The 27,865-nt window shown below is 44.7% G+C and overlaps 1 protein-coding gene across 1 annotated transcript; it reads right to left on the bottom strand.

Moving 5' to 3' along the window:
- Positions 1–2,265: 2,265 nt before the first annotated feature.
- On the bottom strand, positions 2,266–27,865 carry LOC125467622 (S-adenosylmethionine synthase-like). Its single transcript, XM_048563737.2, has 9 exons — positions 27,441–27,865; positions 20,726–20,803; positions 19,445–19,567; positions 18,082–18,194; positions 13,371–13,514; positions 9,715–9,933; positions 8,296–8,478; positions 6,459–6,592; positions 2,266–4,651 (listed from the first exon to the last, which is right to left on the bottom strand). Exons 1-9 carry the CDS (start codon positions 27,532–27,534, stop codon positions 4,549–4,551), a joined length of 1,191 nt encoding a protein of 396 aa, XP_048419694.1. The 5' UTR covers positions 27,535–27,865; the 3' UTR covers positions 2,266–4,548.

Raw genomic sequence — 27,865 nt, 5'->3', positions numbered from 1 at the left:
CTATGCAAGGAGTCAGATGGGATAATGCTTGGACTTTTTGCTTCCTGAAGGAAGCCTGGATGGGGCAGGGTGCATGTTAGAAACTCCAGTGATTGTCCAGAGTAAAATTTCTGATTACGCCACCCAGCAGGGCAAGGCCTGTTAATTGCTCCTTTAGCATGTCCTCAGATCTGAAAAATTTGAGAGAGATCATTCTAAACTTTGCTTGATTCCTGGAATCCTTGAATGGGTCTCTGTACTTGCATATTCTCTTGCAAAGGTAATTTTTTTCCCTCAAGGACGACATGGTGGCTCAGCGGTCAGCACTGCTGCCTCACAGCACCTGGAACCCTGGTTCAATTCCAGCCGTGGGTGACTGCCAGTGTGGAATTTGCACATTCTCGCTGTGTCTGCTTGGGTTCCCTCCCATAGTCCAAAGATGTACAGGTTAGGTGGATTGGCCATGCTAAATTGCCTGTAGTGGTCCAGGGATATACAGGCTAGGTGGGTTAGCCATGGGAAATGCAAGTTACAGGGAAAGGGTAAAGGAGATGGGTCTGGGTGGGATATTCTTTGGAGGGTCGGTATGGGCTGAACGGCTTGCTTCCACACTGTAGTAATTCTAGGAGAAACAAGCATCATAGTTAGCTTTCCTTGCCCTGTGAGCCAGGCATCTTCCATTGGGTAAGAGAAGGCAACTTCAGCACAGAAGAAAGACGGTAGTTTGGTTTAGTTTTCTGGGATTGTTTCTTCTGAACAAAACTGAACACAATGTATGTACTTGGCGCCACCTGGAGGTGCTGATGGGATTTCAGGCTGTCATAAAAGGAAACATTATTTCAAAGATAGTAGCAACTGCAGATGCTGGAGAATCTGAGATAACAAGGTGTAGAGCTGGATGAACACAGCCGGCCAAGCAGAGTCATAGGAACAGGAAAGCTGACGTTTTGGGCCTCGACCCTTCTTCAGAACATTTCTGAACATCATCTTTCCTGGCTCATGCCTGACTCACAGGGCAAGGAAAGAAAATGAAGAAGTTCTTCTCTTAGAATACCTACAGTGTGGAAGCAGGCCATTCAGCCCATACCGACCCTCTAAAGAATATCCCACCCAGACCCATCCCCTTTACCCTTTCCCTGTAACTTGCATTTCCCATGGCTAACCCACTTGTACACCTAGCTGGACTCTATAGGTATTTCCTGAATAAGGGTCTAGGCCCAAAATGTCAGCCTTCCTGCTCCGCTGATGCTGCTTGGCTGCTGTGTTATCCAGATCTACACCTTGTTATCTTAACGTTATTTCAATTTTACTTGGCTGTACAGGACCATTGCTGAAGATAGAGATGTCCTACTGTCACAGGACAAATGCAAGAATGCCAAATTTCGAATGATCACAGCAACTTTATGAGAAAAGAGTACTGGGTAGTTGGCAAATCAACACTGATTGGCCAAGTAATTGCTACAGAGAAAGAACAGGAAATTTTCGGGATAGTAAGGAACAGCTGATGCTGGAGTCAGAGGTAACACAGTGTGGAGCTGGAGGAACACATCTGAGGAGCAGGAATGTTGACGTTTTGGGTCAGGACCTGCTGTGTTCCTCCAGCTCCACTCTGTGTTATCACAGGAAACTGATGTCTCCAAGTTCCCAGGTAATTCAAAAAAGTTGCATTGCTCGAACACATTTATTTTGTTTGCAGAAAGCATGTATGCACAGTGGCTCAGTGGTTAGCACTGCTGCCTCACAGCATGGACACCAGGGATCGCTTTCACCCTTAGGTGACTGTCTGTGTTGAGTTTGCACATTATCCCCTTGTCTGTGTGGATTTCCTCTGGGTGCTCCAGTTTCCTTCTACAGTCCAAAGATGTGCAAGCTAGGTAGATTGACCATTGTGTTGGAGGACGTGCAGGGGTCACAGGTCAATGGTTCAGGTTCAAGAGGTCAATGGGGACTTAACAGGCTGAATGGCTTGCTTCCACACTGTAGGGGTTCTATTCGATCCTTTGTTTTCTCCACGGCAATGTCTTAGCCAATTAGAATTGATTAGTCAACCAATCAGCACCTTCTTTTGCTGTGGTATAAACTGCTGTGATTGTGGGAAATTTGGTATTTTTGTGTTTGTCCTGATTAAGGCAAGATAAAAGGCTTGAGGGATCCTTTCCTGCAAGATGCAAATTTTGTTTTGATATATAAAGTGAAGCCTTACGATGTGGGTTTTTTGCTAAGGAGAGATCCTGCCACAGAACTTTGAGCAGTGAGAATGGGGACATGGAGATCCAAGGACCCAACTGAGTTTTCTGTCCATTTATTTGGAAAATTCTATGGGGTGCACAGCTCCCCCGCAGTCAAATCCCTCAAGCATTTCACAGCACCACACATCTGGGTACCAGGCACATTGATACAAAACTTAATTTTCAAATGCTTTGAATGACTTTGGAGCTTTGAATTAAATCACAGACTGATTTAGCCACTGCTGCAATATAACAGACTACTGTTTCTCCTTTGCACTATCAATATCAGTTCAGAAATAAATCAAAATTCTTTTTTTTTAAAATGGTAAACACACCAAAATGGAAACAGGCAAAAGGAAATTGTTAGGGGATTAGAGGCATTAGAAGATGAATTAGATTCAGCCTGAATATAAATTAACATTAAATAATGAACAAAATAAGAAGAATGGGAAAATCACAAAGCAACAGGTTGTATTTTCTTTGTAGATTAAGATAATAAGAAAGAGATTGTTTTTCTTTGTCCTATTTATGTCCATAGGATGTCCCAACATGTTTTGTCCCAACCAATTTTGAATGTGTAATATAGGAAATGCAGCAATTACAAATAGCAATGAGATAATGACCAAAATTACAATATTGGTTGAGGGAAAAATATTGGTTGGAACACCAAAAAGCACCCCAACTGCTCTCTGAGTTCTGCCATGTGGTCTTTTGATGCCCACCTCAGTGACCAGACAGGGTCTGGTGTTAAAGGTCAAAGGATATTGCCTCTCCCTCACTACTGAATGGATGATATGCTCAAGCCTCTGGAGTGAGCCCTAGCCCTGCAATTAAGCAGTGAGGGAGTGTTAGCTCTGATCCAAGACTGACACTGCAAGGGAACAAAACACCAAAACTGGAGTTGATTTGTCCTGTTTTTGCAGCATAATTCATGACCTGAAAATTCGCAAAACAGCCTGTCTCAAAGTGAGACTGCTTTTTCTCTCCCCCACTGTGTGATCAGTTAAAAGTTAAACTTGAGAAAAAAAAACAAAGTGTAGAACCAGAGAGACCAGAGTAATTCATGATGAGTTTAAGAAACATGTACTCCACACAGTTAGACAGAGAGGGGCTGTCCATCTGCTTTCATGGAGGTATGACTGGTTCACTTGAAATATGTTGTTTAAGCTGTAGAGTGAGGACTGTGGTCAGAAAGCATGTAGGTAACCAGGAGTTAGAGGAATGAGAGCTGATCTTATTGAAGCATAGAGGAATTATCGAGATGATTCTGAAAGCATGTTTCTCCTTGTGGGAGAGGCTAGAACTGAGGTGAAGGTAAGAGTGGGGGGTTGGGTGTCAGTGTTTTGAAATCAGGGGGTCTCCATTTTTAGGATTAAAATGAGGAAGAATTCTTTTTTCCTCCCGGAGATGTGCGAGTCCTTGGAATTTTCTTTCCCAGAGAACAGTGGAGGCACGATCACTGAATATTTTTAACACATAGCTGGCCAGGTTCAGGATACTGGGGACGCGCTGGAAAGTTAAACTCACAATTATTCAGCCGAGATTCCACCGAATGATGGAGGGGCTGAATGTCCTCCCTTTGCTTCAACTTTGCGTGTTCCTATGCATTTTAAGTCACTGATTGCTACTTTAAAACATAACTTTTAAAAAAGGTTATGTTTTCTTTACATGTTCTGTCAGGCGGGGAGAGGAGGCGAGATTTGATCCCAAGATTACTAACCCAAGTGGGTATACTGCCGAGGATGTCCAGGTAACTGAAAATGACAAATTCCAGCCTACAGTAATTCCAGCTCATGGGCGCAGAATAGAGGGAAACATTCCCCTTGTCATGTGAGATGGGGTGATGAAGGAGAACAGAATTGAAATGCCGTTGGCAGTCAGGTGCAGCTATTCACCTCAACACTCCACCTCGGGGAAACTAACTCACAGCAAGGCATGAGCATCCACCATTTTGGTCACTTGTGGTTCAGTTTTGGGTTTTGTCCCACGTCACCAGGCTCGGAGGTAGTGAAGTGAAGATAGCATACAGACGGTGGAACCCTGGTGCTGGCCTTTCCCTATGGCAGAAAAAGGAGCCGGTTATGTTTCTGTAAAATGACAGCAATGTAAAGAATAATGGAATTCTCCCAGGAAAGCAGAGGCCAGTCTTCCCCAACGTGGCATTGTTGCTGATGATTAAATTCTCCCCACAAATTGTGATTTGGTCCCTCCTGGAGACAAGGATTTGATGCGGACAGGCCGAAGCCAGTTTTATCACAGAATTTCAGGACAAAGTGCCGCACTGTAGGTCACTGCAATGGGCAGCAGCAGTGGCAGTTTCGGGATACGAGGCCAGGACACATTAGTAATTCAGCTTCTTGGCCACTTCCCAAGGAAATTCACTCCTGCCAAAATGGCCGTAGCAAGCTGTTTTTTGGTAGATTGGTTTCTTCAAGTTGAGGTCCCTGGAAAAGGAAACATTTTTTTTTGTTTTGATACAGAATCACAAAAACAGATACAAACAACAGCCCAGTTACAGCACAGGAGGAGGCCATTCAGCTCATCCTGCCTAGGTAAGCTCTCCGAATGACCAATTCACCTTACGCCATTTCCCTGCCAAGATGCCTTCTCAGTTCATCCACACAGGATTATCTTTTTGATCTCTGAAGAAAACAGACACTCAACTTTTTCTAAAAGATTTGAGATTTTTCCGATGTGAGAGTGAACTTTGTCTTTACCCCATTTGAAGCCTAGCCTCTTTTTCTTATTGTCATGGTATTGTTTCAAGGATTTTTCCAAATGTACTTATTGTACGCTGATAACTTCTCAAGGGCTTGCTTTATAATAACTGATAAGGGAGTCAAAACATCAATGGGGTAGGAGGGAAGGTGGAGACGACACCATAACCAGATCAGCCATTCATCAAATTATAGAATCCCTACAGCATGGGAGCAGGCCATTTGGCCTATCTAATCCATACTGAACCCTCCAATCAGGCCGCTACCCTTTCTTTGTAACCCTGCAGTTCCCAATTCATCTAATCTGCACATCTTGGGAGGAAACTGGACCACCGGAGGCAACCCATGCAGGCATGGGGAGAATAGCTGTGTGGAGTTTGTACAGAAACCGGAGGGTGGAATCAAACCTGGATCCTGGTGCTGTAAGGCAGCAGAGCTAAACACTGAGCCACGATGTCATCCTATGCCATTACTGTATTGAGTGGTGGAGCAAGCTAACTATGTTCATTACAATAAGATCAATTATTTTTGTAATTATAATAGCTCCTGAATCTACGCAGACTTAAATCAGAGATTCCACATTCAATTGTAAGAAATTCATTACCTCTGTGATATAGAGTTTTCTCTGATCACAGTGAACTAAGTATTCCTTTCAATTCAGATTTAAAACTATTCTCTCTCTGTTGCATCCTCCCCCTCCCTTATAATATTATCAAATTTCATCTGCATTCATCCTGGTCCCAGCAAATATCCCCAGTCTGGATCCAGCTCCTGGAACACAGTGATCTGGCAAAAGCCTCCTGATTCCGGTCTTGACTAAAGGTTATCCCAGATCTTAGCCTTGGCTAACGTCAGCCCCCATCTTGGCCCAAGGATGAAGGAAGGTAAGCTGTTAAACTGGATGAGGCAGTGGGAGGTCTAGTGTCAAGAGATGCGTTCCTTGTGAACCAGCTGTTACGAGGGGCCATAGATAGAGTGTAGGTAGATATAGGGGAAACATCAGAGGTAGGTTCTTTACTCAGAGTGGTAGGGGCGTGGAATGCATTGCCAGAGAGGGTAGTGGAGTCGCCCTCATTAGGGGCACTTAAGTGGCTACTAGATAGGCATTGGGGTGATAATATAAGGTAGGGGTGGAGGTTAGATAGACATTAGGTTTAGGATAAGTTAGGCACAACATTGTGGGCCGAAGGGCCTGTGCTGTGCTGTACTATTCTATGTTCTGCCAACTGGAGTTCATGTCACAGATTTGCTAGTTATCCTGCATGGAAGCAATGTCATCTACAAGGATAGCCTCAAACTGCAGGCCGATTCCTTTCTGAACTCCAGGAAACATTTTACAGATCCAAGCTCAAGGACCGGCTGTACACATCAGGGAGGGGTCAGGATAGGGCAGGCTTTTCCATGGAACTATACTTGTAGTGCCTCACAATAAAAATTCTATCCATCACCAGAACACTGCATCAAACTACTGAGGAGAATGGTTATCAGTCCTCACCCATCAATCCCAGAACCGAAGGCGGAAGCTTATTTTTACCTGACAATCATTCCGGGTCGAAGGTCGAAGTTCTTTTTCACAATTTCCATCAATGCTTTGTCGCCTATTTGTGAGGTTCCATACGAGAAAACAGAGATAGACAGTGGCTCAGCGACTCCGATGGCATAGGCAACCTGGAAAATTTACAGCGATGAGTTTTGGCTCAAGAAAGCTGCTTCATTGCAGCTGACACATGACACAGTTAAAAACCATCCCAAAACAGAAGAGCAAGCGTAACAACTGCTGGTGTTGGCTTAGGCAATCACAGGCAAGCACAAACACCTATGCACATGCACACGCACAGAATTACACACACATACACGCACCAAGGTTCTCAGACACACTCATGGATAATCAGAAGCACATTAATGTACTCACTTCCAGCCACACATCCATAATACATTACAACCTTGTACGTTTGTGAACATTTCCGCTAACTCACACCCATCCTGATTTTCATGTGCAACTCCATTCTTCTCATTGCTACTGTTACAAAATCCTGGAATTTCTTAATTGATGAAATTCTGCAAGTGCCTACAGGACAAGGACAGCAACAATTCAGGTGAAAGTGTCTGAATATTATTAAGCTGGAGACAGCTCAGAAGGGATTTACCAGGATGTTGCTGGATAGGGAAGGTTTGAGTTATAAAGAAAGGCTGGATAGGCTAGGACTTGTTCCACTGGAATGCAGGGAGTTAAGAGGTGACCTTACAGAGGTTTATAAATTCATGAACAGTATAGACAGGGTTAACAGTATGTGGCCTTTCTCCCAGAATGGGACTTTCCAAGGCTATGGGGCATATTTAAGGTGAGAGGAGAGAGATTTAAAAAAAAAGACGAGGGACAAGTTTTTACACAGAGAGTGGTTCGTGTGTGGAATGAACTTCCAGAGGAAGTGGTGAATATGTGTACAGTTACAGGATTAAAAGACATTTAGGTAAGTACATGAATAGGAAAGGTTTGGAGAGATATGGATCAGAGTAGGTGGGTGGGGCTTGCTTAGTTTGGAATTATGTTGGTGTGGACTGAAGAGTCTGTTTCCATCCTGTATGGCTCTATGACTACCCTCTCATGGTTACTATTTTCTGCCCATTAGCTCCCAGTGAGGGCTCTCTAGGGTACGACTCTAGGCTAGTGGCAGTGTGACTGGACTCACAATCCAGACGTCCAGGTTAAATCTCTGAGACATATCCCACTGCAGCAGCTGGTGGAATTTCATGGGTTAAAATCTGGAATGGAAACCTTGTTTTAATTACATCAATTATGGTAGAAATCTATCTGGTCAACAGAGAGAGAGTCTTTCGAGAAGGAAATCTGCTCTCCTTACAAGGAGGAGCCTCCATGTGACTCCAAGCTGGTGGGAAAGTAGTTGACTCTAAAACAGCCTCCTCACTCCAAGGGCAAATAGGGATGGAGAACAAATACTGGCCTTGCCAGTGAAGTCCACATCCTGTGAAAAAAAACACTTGGAAACACAGACTCTAAACAATGCAAATATCACAGATCTAACAAGCATTATAGAAAGGGAGTTTTTGAGACTACCAATGATGTTTACTCTTTAAAGCCCAATGCAGCCCAGTTAATGAGCCAAATTCCCCTCATCAGCCAAACCCACATGGTATTGAAGTGACAGTACTCTATGTTGATTCTCCGTAGTTCACCATGGTCATATGGTATGACTGCATTAATTGAGTGGAGGCAGGAATCTGTTCAAAGTAAGACTAACAACAGCCTTCGTTAGACGGGAAAGCGGAATTAATTCACAGAGGTAATAAGCGACTCCAAGTCTCACATCATTCATTCCCACACCGGAGTCTTTATGTCACTTGGTCCTCACCTGCACCAAGACACGTTTGCAAAGGCCAGCCTTCACGAGGGATTTGGCCACCCAGCGAGCAGCGTAGGCTGCTGAGCGGTCAACCTTTGTGTAGTCCTTTCCCGAAAAGGCACCACCACCATGAGCTCCCCATCCCCCGTACGTGTCCACAATGATCTTCCGCCCAGTGACTCCAGCATCACCCTAAAACAATCCAAACACAAGACACTTGGTGAGATCTGCCCCCATCACAAGGATAGTTGATGCAGCTGAGGGCTGACTGGCCAGAGCTCTTTCAAATTATGAAATTCTTCGATAGGCTTAGTATTAAAACACTGATTCCATTTCCGAGACTTGGGACCTTAAATATAAGATGGTAACTAATAAGGAAATCAGGAGACATGGACAGGAGTCTTGACATGGACAATGGCTTGGAACATAGTAGCATAGAAAATAGGTGTAGACCATTCAGCCCCTCACTAGCACAAGGAATGGTTGACTGAGGTGAACAACATTGACGCAATCCACAGGAAGCTTGATAAGTGCAAGGGACAAAAGGATACATTGATTGTTGGAAACAAAATAAGACGGGGATTACATGGTGCATAAAAACTAGCATAAACCGACTGGGCCCAATGGCCTGTTACTATGCTGTATGTTGTAATATAAAAAGCACAAGAGCTGTTTAATGGTTCATATTTTGATGCATTCAATGTCTATTTTAGGGGTGGGTCATTGTCACACCTCAGTTCTAACTCTCTAAATCTCTCTTGGTTCAGAGATCAGGTCCTTCCCACACGCTCCTCTGGAGATCACACTTAGACTGCAATGGTGTAATCCCAGCTGCAAGTGTGATTTAAATTGGCAAAGTCAGGCTGAGCAGATTGGCTTGGAATCTGTGTTTATCACAGATGGTAGACATTTGGCCCATTGCATATTCTTCAATTAGTCCAGCATGCTTACTCTTTCCCCAGTGTTTTATAAATTTTTCCTTTTCATGTATTTACCTAATTCCTGTTTTCAACTTGACCCTTGAATCTTCTTCCACCACCATTACAGACAGTGCAGATTAAATAACCCACTACATAAAACATTTATTTTAACCTCCTCCATGATCATTTGTCAATCTGTGTCCTCGGGTTATTGACCCTCCTGCCACTGGAAACAGTTTCCCTCTGTCAATTCAGTCAATATTCCTTAAGTGTTTGAACACTTTTGTTACATTTGGTTGTGGTTCAATGGTAATGTCATTGGACTCTCAATCAAAAATCCCAGGCCAAGCTTTGGTGACATGGGTTCAAATCCCACCATGGCCGATAGTGAAGCACAAAAGCTGATGTTTTGGGCCTAGACCCTTCATCAGAAATGCTGCCCAGGCAGTGACACCCTCGTCCCATGAATGAATTAAAAAACTGCCCACATTACGTTCTTTAGACCAACCTGGGGTCCTCCAATGACAAACCTCCCGCTGGGCTGGAGGTGATACACAGTTTTATCATCCAGGTACTTGCTGGGCACCACGGCATCAACCACCAGCTTCTTCAAGGCACTTCGCATTTCGTCCACCGTCACATCTTCTTCGTGTTGCACAGAGATAACGATAGTGTGCACACGAGTCGGGACAACGATCCCATTCTCCTGGCTGTACTGGACTGTCACCTGCAGAAAGAGACAGCGAGATAGAGAGGGAGAGGGGAGAAAGCAGCAGTCTGGTCAGCCCCAGGAATGGATGGGGCCTGGTGCAGCGATGGGTGAGGACAAGTGCATGGAAATCGTGGGGTCGGGGGTGGGGGGGGGGCTAACGATTTGGATGAGAATTTATGACATATGGTTAGCAAGTTTGCAGATGATACCAATGTTGACAGTAGTGTGGACATTGAAAAAGGCTTTTTGGGAATACAGCGAGATCTTGGATCAACTGGGCCAATGGGCTGAGGAATGGCAGATGCAGTTTAATTTAGAGAAATGCATGGTGTTGGAAATTAGTAGGTCAAACCTAGGCAGGACTTACACAATGTTAGGGCCCTGCAGTGTGTATAGAACAAAGAAATCTCGGGGTACGAGTTTGTGGCTCCTTGAAAGTGGAGTCACATGTAGCCAGGGCGGTGAAGGCGGCTTTTGGCATAGTTGCTTTCATCAGTCACAACAGTGAGTATAGAAGCTGGGTTGCCATGTCACAGCTGTATAAGACGTTAGTGGGGCTACACTTAGAGTACTGTGTGCAGTTCAGGTTGCCATACTATAGAAAGGATATTATTAAACTAGGAAGAGTGCAGAAGGTGTTTACTAGGACGCTACCTGGACTGGAAAGTTTGTGTTATAAAGGAGAGGCTGAAGGCTGGGACTTCTTTCCCTGGAGCATAGGTAACTGAAGGGTGATCTAACAGAGGTGAATAAAATCATGAGAGGCATGGATAAGTTAGATAGCCAACAGCTTTTCCCCACGGTAGGGGAATCTAAATCGAGACGGTATAGGTTTAGGTGAGAGGGGAGAGATACAAAATGGTCCAAAGGGGCAATATTTTATTCGCACAATGGGTGATGAGTCTCTGGAATGGGTTATAAGAGGTAGTGGTACGGGTGAGTACAATTTGGTCATTTAAGAAACATTTAGACAGGTACATGGATGGAACAGGTATTGAGGTGAAACAGAGGCAAATGGGATTAATTTAAGTTGTGAAAACTGGGCGGTACAGACAAGTTGGGCCGAAGGTAACAACGTGTGAAGCTGGATGAACACAGCAGGTCAAGCAGCATCTCAGGAGCACAAAAGCTGACGTTTCGGGCCTAGACCCTTCATCAGAGAGGGAGATGGGTGAGGGTTCTGGAATAAATAGGGAGGGGAGGGGGGAGGCAGACTGAAGATGGAGAGAAAAGAAGATAGGTGGAGAGGAGAGTATAGGTGAGGAGGTAGGGAGGGGATAGGTCAGTCCAGGGAAGACGGACAGGTCAAGGAGGCGGGATGAGGTTAGTAGGTAGGAAATGGAGGTGCGGCTTGAGGTGGGAGGAAGGGATAGGTGAGAGGAAGAACAGGTTAGGGAGGCGGGGACAGGCTGGGCTGGCTTTGGGATGCAGTGGCGGGGAGGGGATGAGCTGGGCTGGTTTTGGGATGCAGTGGGGGAAGGGAAGATTTTGAAGCTGATGAAGTCCACAATGATAAGATTGGGCTGCAGGGTTCCCAAGCAGAATATGAGATGCTGTTCCTGCAACCTTCGGGTGGCACCATTGTGGCACTGCAGGAGGCCCATGATGGACAAGTCGTCGAGGAATGGGAGGGGGAGTTAAAATGGTTCACGACTGGGAGGTGCAGTTGTTTATTGCGAACTGAGCGGAGGTGTTCTGCAAAACGGTCCCCAAGCCTCCGCTTGGTTTCCCCAATGAAAAGGAAGCCACACCAGGTACAGTGGATACAGTATACCACATTGGCAGATGTGCAGGTGAACATCTGCTTAAGATGGAAAGTCATCTTGGGGCCTGGGATGGGGGTGAGGGTTCAAGTGTAGCACTTCCTGCGGTTGCAAAGGAAGGTGCCAGGTGTGGTGGGGTTGGAGGGGAGTGTGGAGCGGACAAGGGAGTCACGGAGAGAGTGGTCTCTCCGGAAGGCAGACAAGGGTGGGGATGGAAAAATGTCTTGGGTGGTGGGGTCGGATTGTAGATGGCGCAAGTGTCGGAGGATGATGCGTTGTATCTGGAGATTGGTGGGGTGGTGTGTGAGAATGAGGGGGATCCTCTTGGGGTGGTTGTGGTGGGGGCAGGGTGTGAGGGATGTGTTGCGGGAAATGCAGGAGACGTGGTCAAGGGCATTCTCATGGGGGGAAAGTTGCGGTCCTTGAAGAACGTGGACATCTGGGATGTGAGGGAGTGGAATGCCTCATCCTGGGAGCAGATGCAGTGGAGGCGGAAGAATTGGGAATAGGGGATGGAATTTTTGCAGGAGGGTGGGTGGGAGGAGGAGTGTTCTAGGTAGCTGTGGGAGTCGGTGGGCTTGAAATGGACATCAGTTTTTAGCTGGTTACCTGAGATGGAGATTGTGGGGTCCAGGAACGTGAGGGGTGTGTTGGAGATGGCCCAGGTGAACTTGAGGTTGGGGTGGAAGGTGTTAGTGAAGTGGATGAACTGTTTGAGCTCCTCTGGGGAGCAAGAGGCGGCGCTGATACAGTCATCAATGTAATGGAGGAACAGGTGGGGTTTGGGGTCTGTGTAGATGCGGAAGAGGGACTGTTCCACATAACCTACAAAGAGGCAGGCATAGCTTGTGGCCCATGCAGGTACCGATGGCTGCCCCCTTTGTCTGTAGGAAGTGGGAGGAATTGAAAGAGAAGTTGTTGAGGGTGAGGGTGAGGATGAGTTCGGCTGGGCGGATGAGGGTGTCGGTGGAGTGGGACTGGTTGGGCCTGCGGGACAGGAAGAATACAGGTGTATAGGGACTGGACGTCCATGGTGAAAATGAGGTGTTGGGGGCCAGGGAATTGGAAGTTCTGGAGGAGGTGGAGGGTGTGGGTGGTGTCACGGACGTAGGTAGGGAGTTCATGGGCCAAAGGGGAGAAAACGGAGTCCAGATAGGTGGAGATGAGTTCGGTGGGGCAGGAATAGGCTGAGACAATGGGTCAACCAGGGCAGGCAGGTTTGTGGATTTTGGGAACGAGATAGAAACGGGCTGTGTGGGGTTGGGGAACAATAAGGTTGGAGGCTGTGGGTGGGAGGTCCCCTGAGATGATGAGGTCATGGATTGTATTGGAGATGATGGTTTGGTGCTCGGGGGTGGGGTCATGATCCTGTTTCCATGCTGTAAACCTCAAAGACTGACTCCAAGGGCAGGGGCCAGGAACATGGTTTGGTGCTCCTGAGATGCTGCTTGGCCTGCTGTGTTCATCCAGCCTCACATTTTATTATCTTGGAATTCTCCAGCATCTGCAGTTCCCATTATCTCACATTTTATTAACATGGTTTGGTGGGCCAGGCTATTGCGGGGCGGGGCTAGTGCAGGGAGGCGGGCTCCCGGCGCCGGAATGGGCAGGGCCAGCGCTGGAGGACTGCACACCTGGCCCATAAGCCTCCGCCGGCCCTGCAGAAGCTCGCGGGTAAGCGTCATGTACCTGGGTCTTCGAGTCAGGCCTGAGCCATGGGAGTGTTCCGTCACGGCGGAGCTGGGCCATCTTAGCGTTGAGCTGGTGAGCGAGGATAATGGTTAGCGGCATGCACTCTTCTGTCTCATCGGTAGCGTATCCGAACATCAGGCCCTGAGAACGGGGCACAAACACGTTTAGAAAACGAAAGGACTCGATTTGCCTTTTTCCCCCCAACTGGACTGGGCCATCCCTCCTTGGCCCTGGAACACCCGTGACTTAGATCAGTGAGCTCTGGGATATCAGCACACATGATAGACTGGCCTCCATCTTTCGTATATCATTGCCTATGACTATGATAGGGGCGCATTGGAGACCGATTCGTCCTGGTACGTTTCTGAGCAAGTGTCTCCGGATCCGAACGTTAACTCTCTTTTTTGTTCCTGCTACCTTTTCCAGCAACTTTGTTCCTAGTACAATTTGTACAGTGGCACAAATGGAAAAACCTAATCTTCTACAGCTGTAAAACTCTAGGCTAGATTCCTGCCTCACGAACACGACTGAATTTACACTCAAACCATATGGTGTCGAGCAGTTTTTTGAGCTCCACATAGCTTTATTCTGTCCACCTATTTCTCCATTCCTTTCTTCCTCATCTGTTTATTTAACTTTGCCTTCAATATATTTATACAGTCACTCCTAGTGATTCCAGATTTTCAGTGCTGTGTCGGGAGAGATAACATCTGAATTCTCTGTTTGATCTTGTAGTGATTCTCTTACGTTGACTGTCCCTAATTTTTTTTCTCTGCAAATGGAAATAATGTTGAACCTTTTGACAATCTTAATTATTGATGAAAGTTTGCTGTCACCTGTCTCTTCCATTTGTGAACTCTACAGTCTTCTGGAGTCTATTGGAGTTCAGCATAGAGCTGTACAGTATGGAAACAGACCCTTTGGCCCAACTTGTCTATGCTGACCAGATACCTTAAATTACTCTAGTCCTGCTTGCCAGTATTTGGCCTGTATCACTTTATACTCCTCCTATTTGTATATCCATCCAGATGCCTTTTAAATGTTGTAATTGTACCAGCCTCCACCATTTCCTCTGGCAGCTCATTCCACATATGCACCACTATCTGAATGAAAATGTTGCCACTTAGGTTCCTTTTTAAATCTCTCCACTCTCACCTTAAACCTCTGCCGTCTAGTTCTTTTACTCCCCTACTCCAGGAAAAAGACCTTGTCTGTTCTCCCTGTCTATGCCCCTCATGACTTTTTAAAAAGCTCAGCTCTGACAGTCTGGGGAAATAGCCTCTCCCTGTGGCTCAAACCCTAGTAACATCTTTCCTGAACTCTTTCAGGTTTCACAACATCCTTCTTATAGCAGGGAGACCAGAATTGAATGTAGTATTCCAAAAGTGGCCTCACCAATGTCCTGTATTGACGCAATATGAAATCCCAACTCCTATGCTCAATGCACTGACCATTAAAACCAGCAGACCGTATGCTGCCTTCACTATTCTATCTATCTATCTATCTATGACTCCACTTTCAAGGAACTATGGACCTGCACTCCAAGGTCTCTTTATTCAGTGACACTCCCCATTGTAAGTCCTTCCTTGATTTACTGTTCCAAAATGCAACACCTCATTTTTCTAAATTCAATGCCATCTGCCACTCCCTGGCCAATTTGATCAAGGTCTGTTGAACTCTGAGGTAACCTCCTTCACTGTCCACTACACCAGTTTTGGTGTCATCTGCAAACTTACTAACCATACCTCCCGAGTTCACAGATTTAGAGCTTGAGGCACCTTCTCCCATGTCCTTACCCCAAAGTCCACACGCCAGGCCTTGTTATCTCACTTATTACACACTACCCATTGTTAGCCACTAATAATAGCCATTAGCAGCCAATCATTCTCCTAAGCTGACCGATATCCAATCCTTTCTCTGTTCAAGTGCTCTTTCTGTTTGGGCTGTATCTCCACCTATCGTTTACTCCTTACACCCTTCCTCTACCATACCTTCTGCATGAAAACCAACTTTTCGTAGCTACTATCAGTTCTGAAGAAGGGTCACTTGTCCCGAAACATTAACTGATTTCTCTCCACAGATGTTGCCAGACCTGCTGAGGTTTTCCAGCAAATTCTGCTTTTGTTTCAGCATCATTGTTTCTTTCTCCTCAGATGCTGTCTGTACTGTTAAGGCTTCCCTGGAGTTAATGGGATAGTTTTATACGGTTCCCATGTGTGCCCTGAATTTCACAGAATCTGTCTTTCAGAGATCTCTCACTGTCCCATTTGTTCACTACTCACCCTTGACGTTCTTGTGGTTGTGCTCTGCTGTGATATCACTTTAAAAGATTATGCAAATGATGTCAGTGACCAGACTGCAAAGCAGCTTGTAACCAGCAGTTAGTTGGAAGTGAGAGTATAGCTTTAGCTGCAATGGTTGTTGATTCTTTAGCATACATATGTTTGTTCAGCTATCCTGCAATGTTGGAGTCTTTCAGATACACCGTGCTGGCCGCCCCCCCCAAGTTGCATTTCTGTGTATAAACGTACTGATCATGCACATTGCTTAGCCAAAGGCAGGTTTGATTTAATGGAAATCTCTAGCTAATATCCAAAGCTGTCTTTCAGTTCCTGCCACACTTTGGCTATGAGCTGAATAGATTCCTTGAGCCAAGGAACCAGGCTAACAGTGGTACCCCTGGCCTACTTAATGAGCTGCGAATGGGTGCGTTACTGTTTTGGTTCTTACAAAATAGACAGGTGGGGGCTGGCATTATTGGTGGTGCTGGGTGGGGTGGGGTGTGGTACAAAATTGTCTGGGGGTTCATTCAAATGTCCTGACAGACAGCGAGGGAGAAGATACAGTCATGTATATTCCTTTAGGACACAATGATTATCTGTATTGGGGTTCCAGGGGAAAGATGTTGGGATTGTCCACTGTTGTATCTGACGCCTTTAAAAGATTGTTTTCTGGCTCTGTTAGTTGGCAGTTGGATTTTCAGTCTCACCATACTCCAAAAATCAGATGGACTCAAAAGCCCTTAGCTGATAAGAGAAAGTGCAATCAAATAATCCTGAGCAACAATCAGAAATATTCCATTCAAACAGCCTCCCAGTCTAGTTTTACAGCAACCTGATCCGACAGCACTGTTGCTACTACTTAGAATCACAACCGTGACTGATGCAATAGTTAATCCGGCTTCAGCACTGCTAACAAACCAGGAGCCAGCTGTTACTTGGAGACAGGAGATTGTAGTGAACACGGAACATGACACATTAGCAACTGTCAGCATTTTGCATCTCTTGAAATCCGGGACCTCAGAGCCATCTCAGCAGAAAATCCAAGAGAGACCTTGTGTTGGCCCCCAATTTATTTAGAAGATACAGTATTAATAATCTGCCTGTTTGATACCAAGAGACTGTGCCCATGTGGGCTCACAACATTTTGTTTGGGCAGTTTTGCACTACCCAGTGCGATTGTACACTGATAGACAGTCAGGCATTGTTTGTGAAATTTATTGTCACAATGTGCGACAGATGGCACTGCCTCAGTTTGGCGAATTGTGTGCTAACTTTGGAATTCAAAATAAGAAGGATTATATTTATATGACATCTTTCACAACGACAATATGTCCCAAAGCACTCTGCAGCAGCCAACACGGCACTTTCAGAATGAAGTCGTTTTTGCAAAGCGGTAGCCAACATATGCACAGCAAGCTTTCAAAATAAAAACAAATGTGACAGAGTGACTCATAATTTTAGTGATTCTTTATCAGCCAGGACACCCTTCCCAACTTCCCCCTCCCCTGCTCCAAGTGACAACACTGAATTAGTTTTGCATGCCCCTCCTGACTAGCTAAAATGAGTTTTGGTTTATTGCTCCTTCAGAAAGGTAGGGCTTTCTACAGAGTAGCATTCCCTCAGAGCTGTAGTCGGAGTGTCAGTTTACATTCATGTCTATGAGTAGGAGCTGAAAACTGTGATCTGACCTGTTGAACAGCAAGGCTGGCACCATCTGTATTAAATGGCACAATTTTCTATTTTAAGCATAGACAGCATCACTAACATACTGCCATTGCGCTCAACACTATCAGCAATGATAATATTTGAGCAAAATATCAGCTTCGTGGCCAGTATCTCTGATTTGGAGCAAGAGGTTTTTTGATAATTGTTGCCTTTTGCTCATGGGTGTAAAATGGAAAGTTTGTGGTCCCTTCTTAGATACTATTTTACACAGGCTGCCAGTTTGAGGCCCAAGGCAGTCTGAGCCATTTATCCTCTGTTCTCAGGCGGAATCAGTGCCAGCTTGATTTTAAAAAGGCAGGGCTTACCAGCTTCTCTAAACCAATTCTCAACAGCTCCAACTGCAGGAGTCCATAAGGCTAAAAGCAAAAGTTGATTTCAACTTAGGGGGGGAAGCTTTGGATTTGAATCCAGAAATAATGTACCTGCTGGGAGTTTGTTATTTGTGAGTTGGACTTGAAAAGGCTACTTGCTGTGTGCTTTGAAGCTAAACAAGTGAGATGGACTGAGTACAAGCACATGGTGTTCCAATAAGGAGAGACTCTATACTCCCAAGATCCTTGATTCTTCACGACAGTCAGTGTTTTGTCACAGATACAATGCTCTGGTGGTTGACTCAGAGTGCACACTGGATTGGGACGGAGAGGGGCCTTGATGTGGTGGTCTCTCTCACACACACACAATGGTGATGGCCATTAACACACCTGGTCTCCGGCGCCAATGTCATCTTCGTGTCTGTCTAGATGGACTCCCTGTGCAATGTCAGGTGACTGCTGCTCCAAGGCAACCAGCACATTGCAGGTCTTGTAGTCAAAGCCTGTACACAGCAAAAGGCAGTGAGAGCCCAGCAACAGATACACATCTCACACAGCAAAGAGCATATAGCACAGAGTCTGGAATCCTAAAGAGGAGATTTTCCATTTCTCTTTGCCTTCCCACTCACTGCAGCAGTGGCCAATCCTGGAACACGGCAGCACTCAGAACCTCACCAATGATTACAAAAAGCAAAATGCTGTTGATTCTGAAACAGTGGTTCTGAAGTGGAGTCATACCAGACTCAATACATGAGCCTTATTTCTGTCCACGGGCATTGTCAGACCTGCTGAGTTTCGCCAGCGCTTTTTCTGTTTGCTATATTGCTTGTGCCATGATGAGAGTTATTTTATTGGTGCAAATCGCAAGAAGTTTAAGCTGAAGTGAAAACGAGGGAGCAAGATTTTAATAAGCTCACATGAAATTCCAGGCCATATGAATTGAGAAAGCCCGTAACTGTTTTATGAATAATGAACACATTCTCCATGTGTAGGATAGTTCAATTTGTCAAGATATCTGGCAGGGATTGTTTGGAAGATGGTGGAGCTATAAGGTTAGGGTTTACACCTGTGTCAGCAAGTTGAGGACTGTTACCATTAAATGTGCAGATTGTTTTAAGTATATGTTAGTGAGGGAAGGGATGAGACAGGAGTAAGGATTTCTCCTGGCTGTGTCAGTGTGCAGTCTTAGTGCTCCTTTGGGTTAAGGCTGTTCTGGTGTTGGAGGGCAAGTTTACAGATTTTGGGTGGTGAGAAATTGCCACTAATGCCATGTAATGGATCTATACTAGGAGCTTTGTGCTGAGTTACTACATCTCAGCAGCGATGATACATTTAGTCAAAGCACCACCAGGAGTTTATTCAACCTGAACACCATCAACAAACCATGTGGAAAGCACCAACTGGACAGTAATCAACACTGGGACAGGAGAGAGAGTTTGTTGTGAAACCCTGCAGTGGTCTGGGCTCGTGTGAAGAATGATGACTTGCACAACAGTTTTCACTGCCTGGGAACATCTGGCTAAGCTCTGCATGGTAAGCAGAGAAAGCGAGCAAACTGATAATGCTTTTGGCTAGTTCCCAAAGTGGTTAGTCATTGGATAGATTCAGTGTCAAATTACTTTGTAAAATAGTTCAAAATATATTATGAGAATTGAAATGGGGAGGCTTTTAACATGGTAGTTCCTGCTTAATGCAATGCAAGGTGTTGATCTTTTAATTTAAACAAATTGACACCATGGGACTTTTCACTAACCTTTAGTGGAATTGTCATATCCAATGTACTGTATTGTGTCTCTCACCACCTTCTGGTAATCAACAAAGGCACGAGAGGTGATCTCCCCACATAACAGCACCATCCCAGTCTTGCAGACAGTCTCTGTGGAACACAGGAGGGAAGTGACAATGAGTGTAAAAGCCACTGTCAGATTAGGAGGCATTTTATTCTGCTACTTGTGGGGAGGTGGAAACTGAAGCACTTGCCATTTCCAGCATCTGGAACCAACATTAACCATAGCCACAAAGAATATGGTGATGGTACAGAAGGAAACCTGCAGTGTGCTCCAAAATATCTCACTGCAGCTTCTGAGTATGCTCCCTATTCTGGTCTGTAGGTGAGACCATTGAAATTATGTGGAATTTTGGTTTAATTGGCTGAATTCTGGAGAATGTTTGTTAATTGCTAAGTTCAGTAAAGTGGTTTTCTAATCAGAGCACAGATGGTAATCAATTGCATTCCACAATCCTTTTCATTTTATTACACTTCACAAGTTCCATCCAGTAAATCGGACCTCATTTTTGCTGGATCCTCAGATCCAAAATTATCAATGTTTAGAAGATGCCAAGGGATGCTGATAAGGGTGGCTTATCAAAGGAGCCCTAGCAAAACTGGAATCAGTGGGAATCGGGGCTGGGGTGGGGGTATGTCTTGCCATTGGTTTGAATCATGTGGCACAAATCAAGATGGTTGTCGTTGTTGGATGCCAGTTATGTATGCTCCAGGACATCTCTGTAGATGAGAATTAACCACTGAAAAACAGGTCATTAGGCCCTAAAGGCACATGCTGGTGTTAATGTTCAAAGTGAACTTCCTATTATCTTCACCTCACCAATGAAATTATTATTTTCCCTCTCACAGCCTTATGTACCTTCTCGCTTAAATTCTTCTGCTTTTCATCTAAACCATTTCTTGTGATAGCAAGCTATACAGACTCATCACTCTGATAGAGAAACTTCTAATATGATCCCTGTTGGGTTTACTGATAACTATCATATTCATGGGACTGAACTTTGGATTTGTCTCCAGTTGAGAAACAACATCTATGCTTAACAAGTTAAGCCCCTGGGTATTTGAAAGATTTCAATCAAATCACCTCTCAGACTTGGTTTTGCCAATGAATTTTAACCTCTTTGGTGATGGTGATGAGTTAATTTATTCCTGTTGCTGTCAGATAATTCATCTCCAATCGTTCCTGGGTCCAGCAGTCAAATGGCTGAGAACATCACATTGCTGCAGACTCAATGACAGTTCACTCACCACAGGCAACCTTAGCATCAGGGTCCTGTTTAAGATGGGCATCCAGCACAGCGTCACTGATCTGGTCACAGATTTTATCTGAGGAAGAGAAATGTTGTATTATCAGCAGCAACAAAGTGAATTTGTGTACGTGACTTTGACTTTGGAATGTCCTGAGGTCTGAGATGTAGAATGAGCCATGGAGAAAAGAGGAGGAAGGTTATGAAAGGCTGACTAATACAGAGACAGGGAAATGTGCAAACACCACAGTCGCCCAGGAGTGAATTTGAACCTGGGTCCCTGGTGCTGTGAGGCAGTAGTGCTAACGAACAAGCAATCCCTGAAGCAGATAGTGTCTGTGGAAGTAGTTTAAAAAATATTCCTACTTGGGACGTGAGCATCATTGGCCAGACTAGCATTTATTATTGTCCCTTATCCTTGGCAGGCAGTTAAGATTCAGCCAAGTTGCTGTGGGTCTGTAATGACATTGAAGTCATTCCAGGTAAAGATAGCAGTCACCTTCCTTAAAAAAGGTGATAATTGAACCCAATGAGTTTTTCCCTGACATTCATAACAGTTTCTTTCAACTGTTTAATTTCAAATTTTTAATGAGGTTCAAATTCCACCATCTACCATGGTGGGATTCAAACTTGGGTGCAGAAAACAATTCCTTGGATCTATAATTAATCACCTCTCCTGTAAGCTTTGTAGAAGCAGCAAAACCAGAAACCTTTAACCCTGCTTTGCCATTCTGTATGATCTTGGCTGATCCTCTGTTTCAATACCATATTCCCAGTGTCACTCCACACCTGTCGGTGCATTGAAGATCTTTTTTAAAAAACCACTAATTTCTTCATTCAGCATATTCAGTGACCTGGCCTCCACAACCTTGTGTGGTAGAGCATGTGATGGGTCAACCACTGAAGAGATAAATCCTCATCTCAGACCTAAATGGTCTACCTTGTCTCCTGAGACTATGATCCCTTGTTCTAGACTCCCCAACCAGTGGGATCATCCTCCCTGAATCAAGTCTGTCCATCTTGTTAGAGTTTTACACTTGTCACTCAGATCCTGCCTTATCCATCTGAACTCTAGTGAATACAGGCCCAGTCAAACTAATCTCTCCTCATAGAACAGTACGGTCATCCCCTGTATCAGCTGCGTGAACCTTTGCTACAAATTGCCAGTCACTATTGTAGAGACCAGATTTTAAACCCTATGATAATTCAAATTCAATTTCACTGGTTGCTGTAGAGGGAATTGAACCCACATTCTCATCTAAAATGAGCTGACTACCATACCACAATTCCCCTGTCATTAAATCAAAGAAGAGTTGGGCGATGGGATGGGTGACTTTCTCTAGTAAACTGGCCAATAGCCAGCCCTTACCAAACATCAGGAACAGACTCACCATTCCTCTTTGTGAATTAGCCACTGTGTTTGCCTTTACAACAGCTTCACAGTCTACTTGGTTGATCATAAAGTGTCTTGGGATGACTGACACACAAAATGCTATGTAAATGAACATTTTTATTTGGAGACATTGCAGCACCTCTGGAATGCATATGCTGAGAAAGAATCAGCCAGAGCTGCTGTTTCCAGATGCAGAACAGTGATAGGGAGGGTGTTGGCTGACGTTGACTTGACTATTGGGATCTGATTGCAGTAGGGCGACTGATGTACATGGGACTATCCTCCACCTCAGTATTGGTGCTTATCGTGGGATGGGAATAAGAATGCAGATTGTACTGGGATTACACTGTCAGTAAAGAGCACAGCTCACCCCAGTGTGAGACCCTGTGACTTTGAAACGTAGCTATGCCCACTCTCTGCTGAGAGGTGACAGTGTTAGGCTGCTATCAGCTGTCATGATGATGAGCAGAAAGTCACCTAACAGTTTTAGAAAAGTTGGTGATTCTCTTCAGGGAATTCCTAGGACAGTTGGGTATTAGAGGGCAGCATTCCCAGTATTTCACATTAACAAATCTGCCTTCAGAGTCCCAGGTGGCAGAAGGCAAGACACTTAAATCACGAGCAGCAACAACAAAAATTGACAGCCTATGCCAAGGTCGATGCCAAGGTGATGTCTATAAGATTTCTCATCCAACTCAGATCTACAGTCTTGAGATCATGCTGTGCTGCCTCTTGACAAACTGTTCCACGTTCTTCCTGTGTGAGACACTCCAGGATTGATTGAGTTGCACTCCCACGTATTGATACCAGTGTCAGTTCTCGCTGCGTGGCTGGCACACTGACTGGCAACTGGATAAGCATATGGACATACATGGAATATGGATAAGCGTATGGACGTACATGGAATTGTGTAGGTTAGATGGGCTGCAGATCGGTATGACAGGTCGGCACAACATCGAGGGCTGAAGGGCCTGTACTGTAATGTTCTATGTACTAGATTGCAGGTAAAGGCTGCAAAATTCCAGCCCCCCTCCCCCCAATCTCCAGGACTAGTGATAGGCTTTGAAAATGGAACCAGATTCCCTGCCCTCAGAAATATGTTTTTTCTGACACTTGGGTTACAAGTTAGGACCCCCCCCCCCCCCCTCCCCCTTCACCACCTACCCTTGCAATTTCACACTTGGGACTCTGCTTTAAAATTCCAGGGCAGGGGACAGGAGATGAGTAGGTTACAGTAAAGGCTCGTATCTAAAGTAGAAAGGAGAAGGAATATTTTCTGTGGATAGTGAATCCCTAGAACTCTTCACTGCAATGGGCTGTCAAGGTTGGGTATTCGGTCTGTTAAAGACAGATCGACAGATTTTTAATCAGGAAGGGAATCAGGAGTTATGGCGGGGGGGGGGCAAAGGATGGAAATGGGATATATCAGGAAAATAGAATTGAAGATTATCAGAGCAACCATGATCTCATTGAATGTCAGAGCAGAGTCAATGAGCTGAATGGCCTACTTCTAACTGCTCACTGTAGAGTGGGGAATGGGCACAGCTGGGTGTTCCTAGGATTGTCTTGTGTTACATCTGTCAGTGAAAATCGTACTCAGGATCATTCCAGGAAAAGAGATTGCCTGCAGCGACTGGGTATTCAGAGGGATTGAGAGACCCCTGTTCCCTGGAACCCACCATTCCTGTTTTCCTCATGCATGTCATTCTCCACTCTTTTTTCAGAACTTACACATCAAGTTCCTCCTTCAGACAGTACGCTCAGGAAAGATTAGCCTTGGAGGGAGTGCAGAGTGATAAAATGGTTAAGAACGGATTGCATAGGTTAAGATGCCACAAAATGCTAGCACTAAATTTATGACCTTTTATCCCGCACTATTTTCTTCCAAGGAAAATCTTAATGCTTAATCAACCTGTTTGTACATGTTATGACATATCTCCAGGTGGGACTTGAATATAGATTTTCTGACTGGTAAGTAAGGAGACTGGTCATTGCCAGTTGTAGTATCTGATCATTTAAACCACTAATCAGGCTAGGAAATAAGTGCTAAACTAGTCAACAACTTCACAACTATTGATACATTCCAAATAAAATTACAATGCTGTGGAGGCAAGTGCCTTCATCCCTTGCATTGAACAAAGATGGTAAGGGGATGACAGGGGGGGGGGGTAAACATTAAAATCATTTGGGTGCAAAGTTTCACTTCTCCAGGGTATGATAGAGATACATTGCAACATGGAAGAGCTGGTCAGCTGGTTCTTTATTTAAAAGTTCATTTTTAAGTGAGAGAGTGATGGTAGAAAGATCCAAACCTATTGCCTAACTCCCCCAAGTGCCTTAGTGATGGCAGTCTCTTCAAATGCATCTTTGCCATGATTGTACATTGCAGGCTTGTCACTTAAATGTGAACTACTGAAAAGTAAACCCAAAAAGTCACTTTATTGTTGAGAAAATGGAGTCGAGAGGTCAGGTGACCTTTTCTTTCTTGCTGAAGTATATTGGAATTACAAAGGACCTTCGGTTAATCTTCACATATGGTCTCTTCCTAATGAGAAATGATCCTTCTTGTGGTTAATGGTTGCACTGCTCCAACAATTTAAAAATCCTGTTCCACAAATAACATTCACCAACGTTGCCGCTGCAGAGACGAAATCCAGAAAATGAGCATGAAAAGATCAATCTTATCAAGCTGGTATGTGGATGGGTGATACTAAAACTGTTGGTCCAACCATCAAAGACTACATATGAGGCCAAGTGGAAATAAATCCTCTGGTTATAGGACATAAAATTAGGTTTCTGATAAGAAGATTTTGTAGGCATATTCTGAGCAGAGGAGGAAAATTGACCCTGCCTATGAAATAGGAGTGGGGCATTCAGAGAAATGAATTTGTTTTGAACTCTCAACTTGAGGAACTATAACATTCAATTATTAGGGATTAATTTTTGCACCTCAACTGAGTGCAACAAGAGAAACCTGCTACTGCGAACATAAAACAAAGTGAGCCCATCTTTCTAAACATCCAGATTCTCTGTGGATAAAAGGGTTAGAGGCCCGCATCATTTCAAATCTTCACCTCTAAAGAAATGTAAGTGGGATGGAGAACTCTTGAAATCCTAAGACCCAAGCACATTGTACTTCTGTAGCCAAAATTGGCAGCAGCTTCCAAATCTGCAACTGCTACAATTTATAAGGACAAGGGCAGCAGAGACATGGGAACAGCACCTTCTGCAGAGAGCCCTCCAAATCTCAAAGCATTCTGACTTGGAAATATATTGCTATTCCTTCACTGTCACTGGTCAAAATCATGGAACTCCCTCAGAACAGTGGGCATGGTCACAACACATTGACTGCAGTAGTTCAAGAAATCTACCTTTGAGAAGAGTTTGGGGGGGGGGGGGGGGGAAATATGCAGTAGATGTAGGGCCAGCCAATTATACATATACCCTGCAAATTATTTTTGCAAGAATTGATCAATAATATAAAAGGGGGCATATCTACCAAATACTTTGTCCCTCTTAGGAAACTGATAGAGGAAAGTCAGAGAGTCAGTGTTCACTGCTTTCTAACACTGAATGGAATGACAGTTACCCACCAAGTTCTATGGGTAAGGTGGTATATCAGTGGGATTGGAAGTCTATAACTCTTATTCCACTACAGGTTGTGCAGCCGAATCCTAGAGGTTTCTACTTGGTGGGTAGATCTCACCCAGAATGAGCAAAGCTGTGGCAAATGCAGGCAGCCTTCCCCAGACTATCCCCACCAAGTAAAGAGATGGTGCAAGTGGAATGATCTGCCAAAGAGCCCCCAAAACTATTTGGCATTGCAAGGAAGGGCAACTGGGAAACAAATTGTTCAGGTTTGGAGTGAGAGAAATAAAACAAGGAATGGGAATGGCCTGATTTCTCTTAAGTTTCTCGCCATATGGAGAGAGTTTGTGTTCTAGACACACTAGTTAAGGATAAGACAAAGTCAACAACTTCAAAATAACAGTATGTAATATAAAATTAATTCTAAATACTGCTGTACATGATAGTAAACATATCAAGCTCTGATCTTATAGATATGTTAGGCAAGGACTAATGAACTTTAACGTTTCATGCCCACTTGATTCTCCCAAAGTTTCAATTCTGCTCACACTGTTCCATTTATGCTCAGCTGCACACTACACTGTGACATTATTGCAAGGTTGCTTCAGGGTCCCAAAACCATTGCACAACATTTTCTGGTGATCCATTGCTGATGTTATGACAGTCCATGTTGGAGAGCACTCAGGATATTCCTAGCCACTATCTCTAGGCAGAGTGCAAGGCCATCAGTCCAAAGCCCCCCAAAACACAAAAACAGGGGTTGTTTCAGTTGTCATACGCTCAGATAATTAAACCTCGGAGTGCTAATTGACAAATTGTGTTCATTGGGATTGTCTGGTGCTGGAATCACTGACTTTGAGGTGAGACATCAACCAGAGATGCCACCCATTGGGCAGGGGCAGCACATCACAAGGAAGATTTCTCTCAGCATCTGGACAAACATTCATTCCTCAAACCCCAGCACCAAAATGAACTAAATTTCAAATCAATGTGTGGTTTGCCTCTCAGAACAACACTGACTGAAGTCAAACTATTTTATCACCACAAGTCATTTGGGAATAACTGACTTGTACAGCACCTTTACACAAAAAAATTCCACCTCTGGCACCCCACTGCTGAGATTGTTACCTTATCCCCACATTTCCATACCTACATAAAATCGGCCAAATGCACTGGTCTGCTTCTCTACATTATTCTCTTAACCACTGTCACACAGGCACCCCACTTCCTACCAACGGAAAGCTGGGTTCCCCTCATTAACCAAACCCCAAAATGACCAAGGCTCATAACATATCTTCTCACTTGTGCACCCCCTGCTTCACCCACTCCACGTTTCGAGCACTACTGTCTCACGTTGTAACTACTACCAGCAGACTCTCTCAAACTTCACTCCCAGAGCAGTGCAGAGAGAGTGCAGCAGTGTCAGGGACACTGTCTTTTCTAAAAAGGACATAAACAGAGATTCTGCCTGCTTCTGCAGCTGGACATTAAAGATCCTCTGGTATTATTTCAAAAAAGAGCAGGGTAAGTGTCCAAAGATCAGTATTTATCCCTCAACCAATAAGATCCCCCCTCCATAAAAAAACAAGTTATTCAGTCACGATCACTTTGGATCTTGCGTGCACCAACTGGCTGCTACATTTCCCACCTTGAGACTGCATTTCACTTGGCAGCGCTGTGGGGGCGTCCCGAAGGGTGCTACAGAAATGCAAGCCCCCTCTGTGCTCTGACTTACCAGGATGTCCCTCTCCCACAGATTCTGACGTGAACATGAAGGTCCTTTCATCGTGTACGGCGTTGTCATGGATTCCATTCAGCGGTCGACTCATGTTTGACGAGTTGGAAATGCTGGTGGATGTTCGTACAGTTCTCTGCTTCCCTTCAAGTTAGGGGATGGTGGGGGACAAGGAAAGTCCCTGATCTCCTGCGTCCAAAGTCTGGCTGTAGTGAGCTCCGGTGGTTCCTTTATAAGGCCAAGGGAAATGTTACTAGCACCATGTGAGGTTCAAAGTGAGCAGGGAGGAGGGGGCAAGAGACTGACCCACTGAAAGCCAGGACATTGATTTACTGTAAACGACCCAGGCAGCACATGACACTCAGTACCCAGTCAATCACACCCTAGCCAACTGTACTTGATCAGCCGTATCTATTTCTTCTTAC

Source organism: Stegostoma tigrinum, chromosome 37 (genome assembly GCF_030684315.1).
Source record: "Stegostoma tigrinum isolate sSteTig4 chromosome 37, sSteTig4.hap1, whole genome shotgun sequence".
NCBI lineage: Eukaryota > Metazoa > Chordata > Chondrichthyes > Orectolobiformes > Stegostomatidae > Stegostoma > Stegostoma tigrinum.
This window is presented reverse-complemented; position numbering and strand designations above follow the sequence as displayed.

Bases quoted from the DNA above. Each gene is read 5' to 3' on its own strand.
- LOC125467622 (XM_048563737.2), bottom strand. From the start codon at position 27,534: ATGAGTCGACCGCTGAATGGAATCCATGACAACGCCGTACACGATGAA. The intron at 19,568-20,725 runs GTGAGTGAACTG...TGTGTTCCACAG, and splicing joins TGATGCTAAGGTTGCCTGTG to AGACTGTCTGCAAGACTGGG. The intron at 8,479-9,714 runs GTTGGTCTAAAG...GGATTGTTTTAG, and splicing joins TTGTCATTGGAGGACCCCAG to GGTGATGCTGGAGTCACTGG.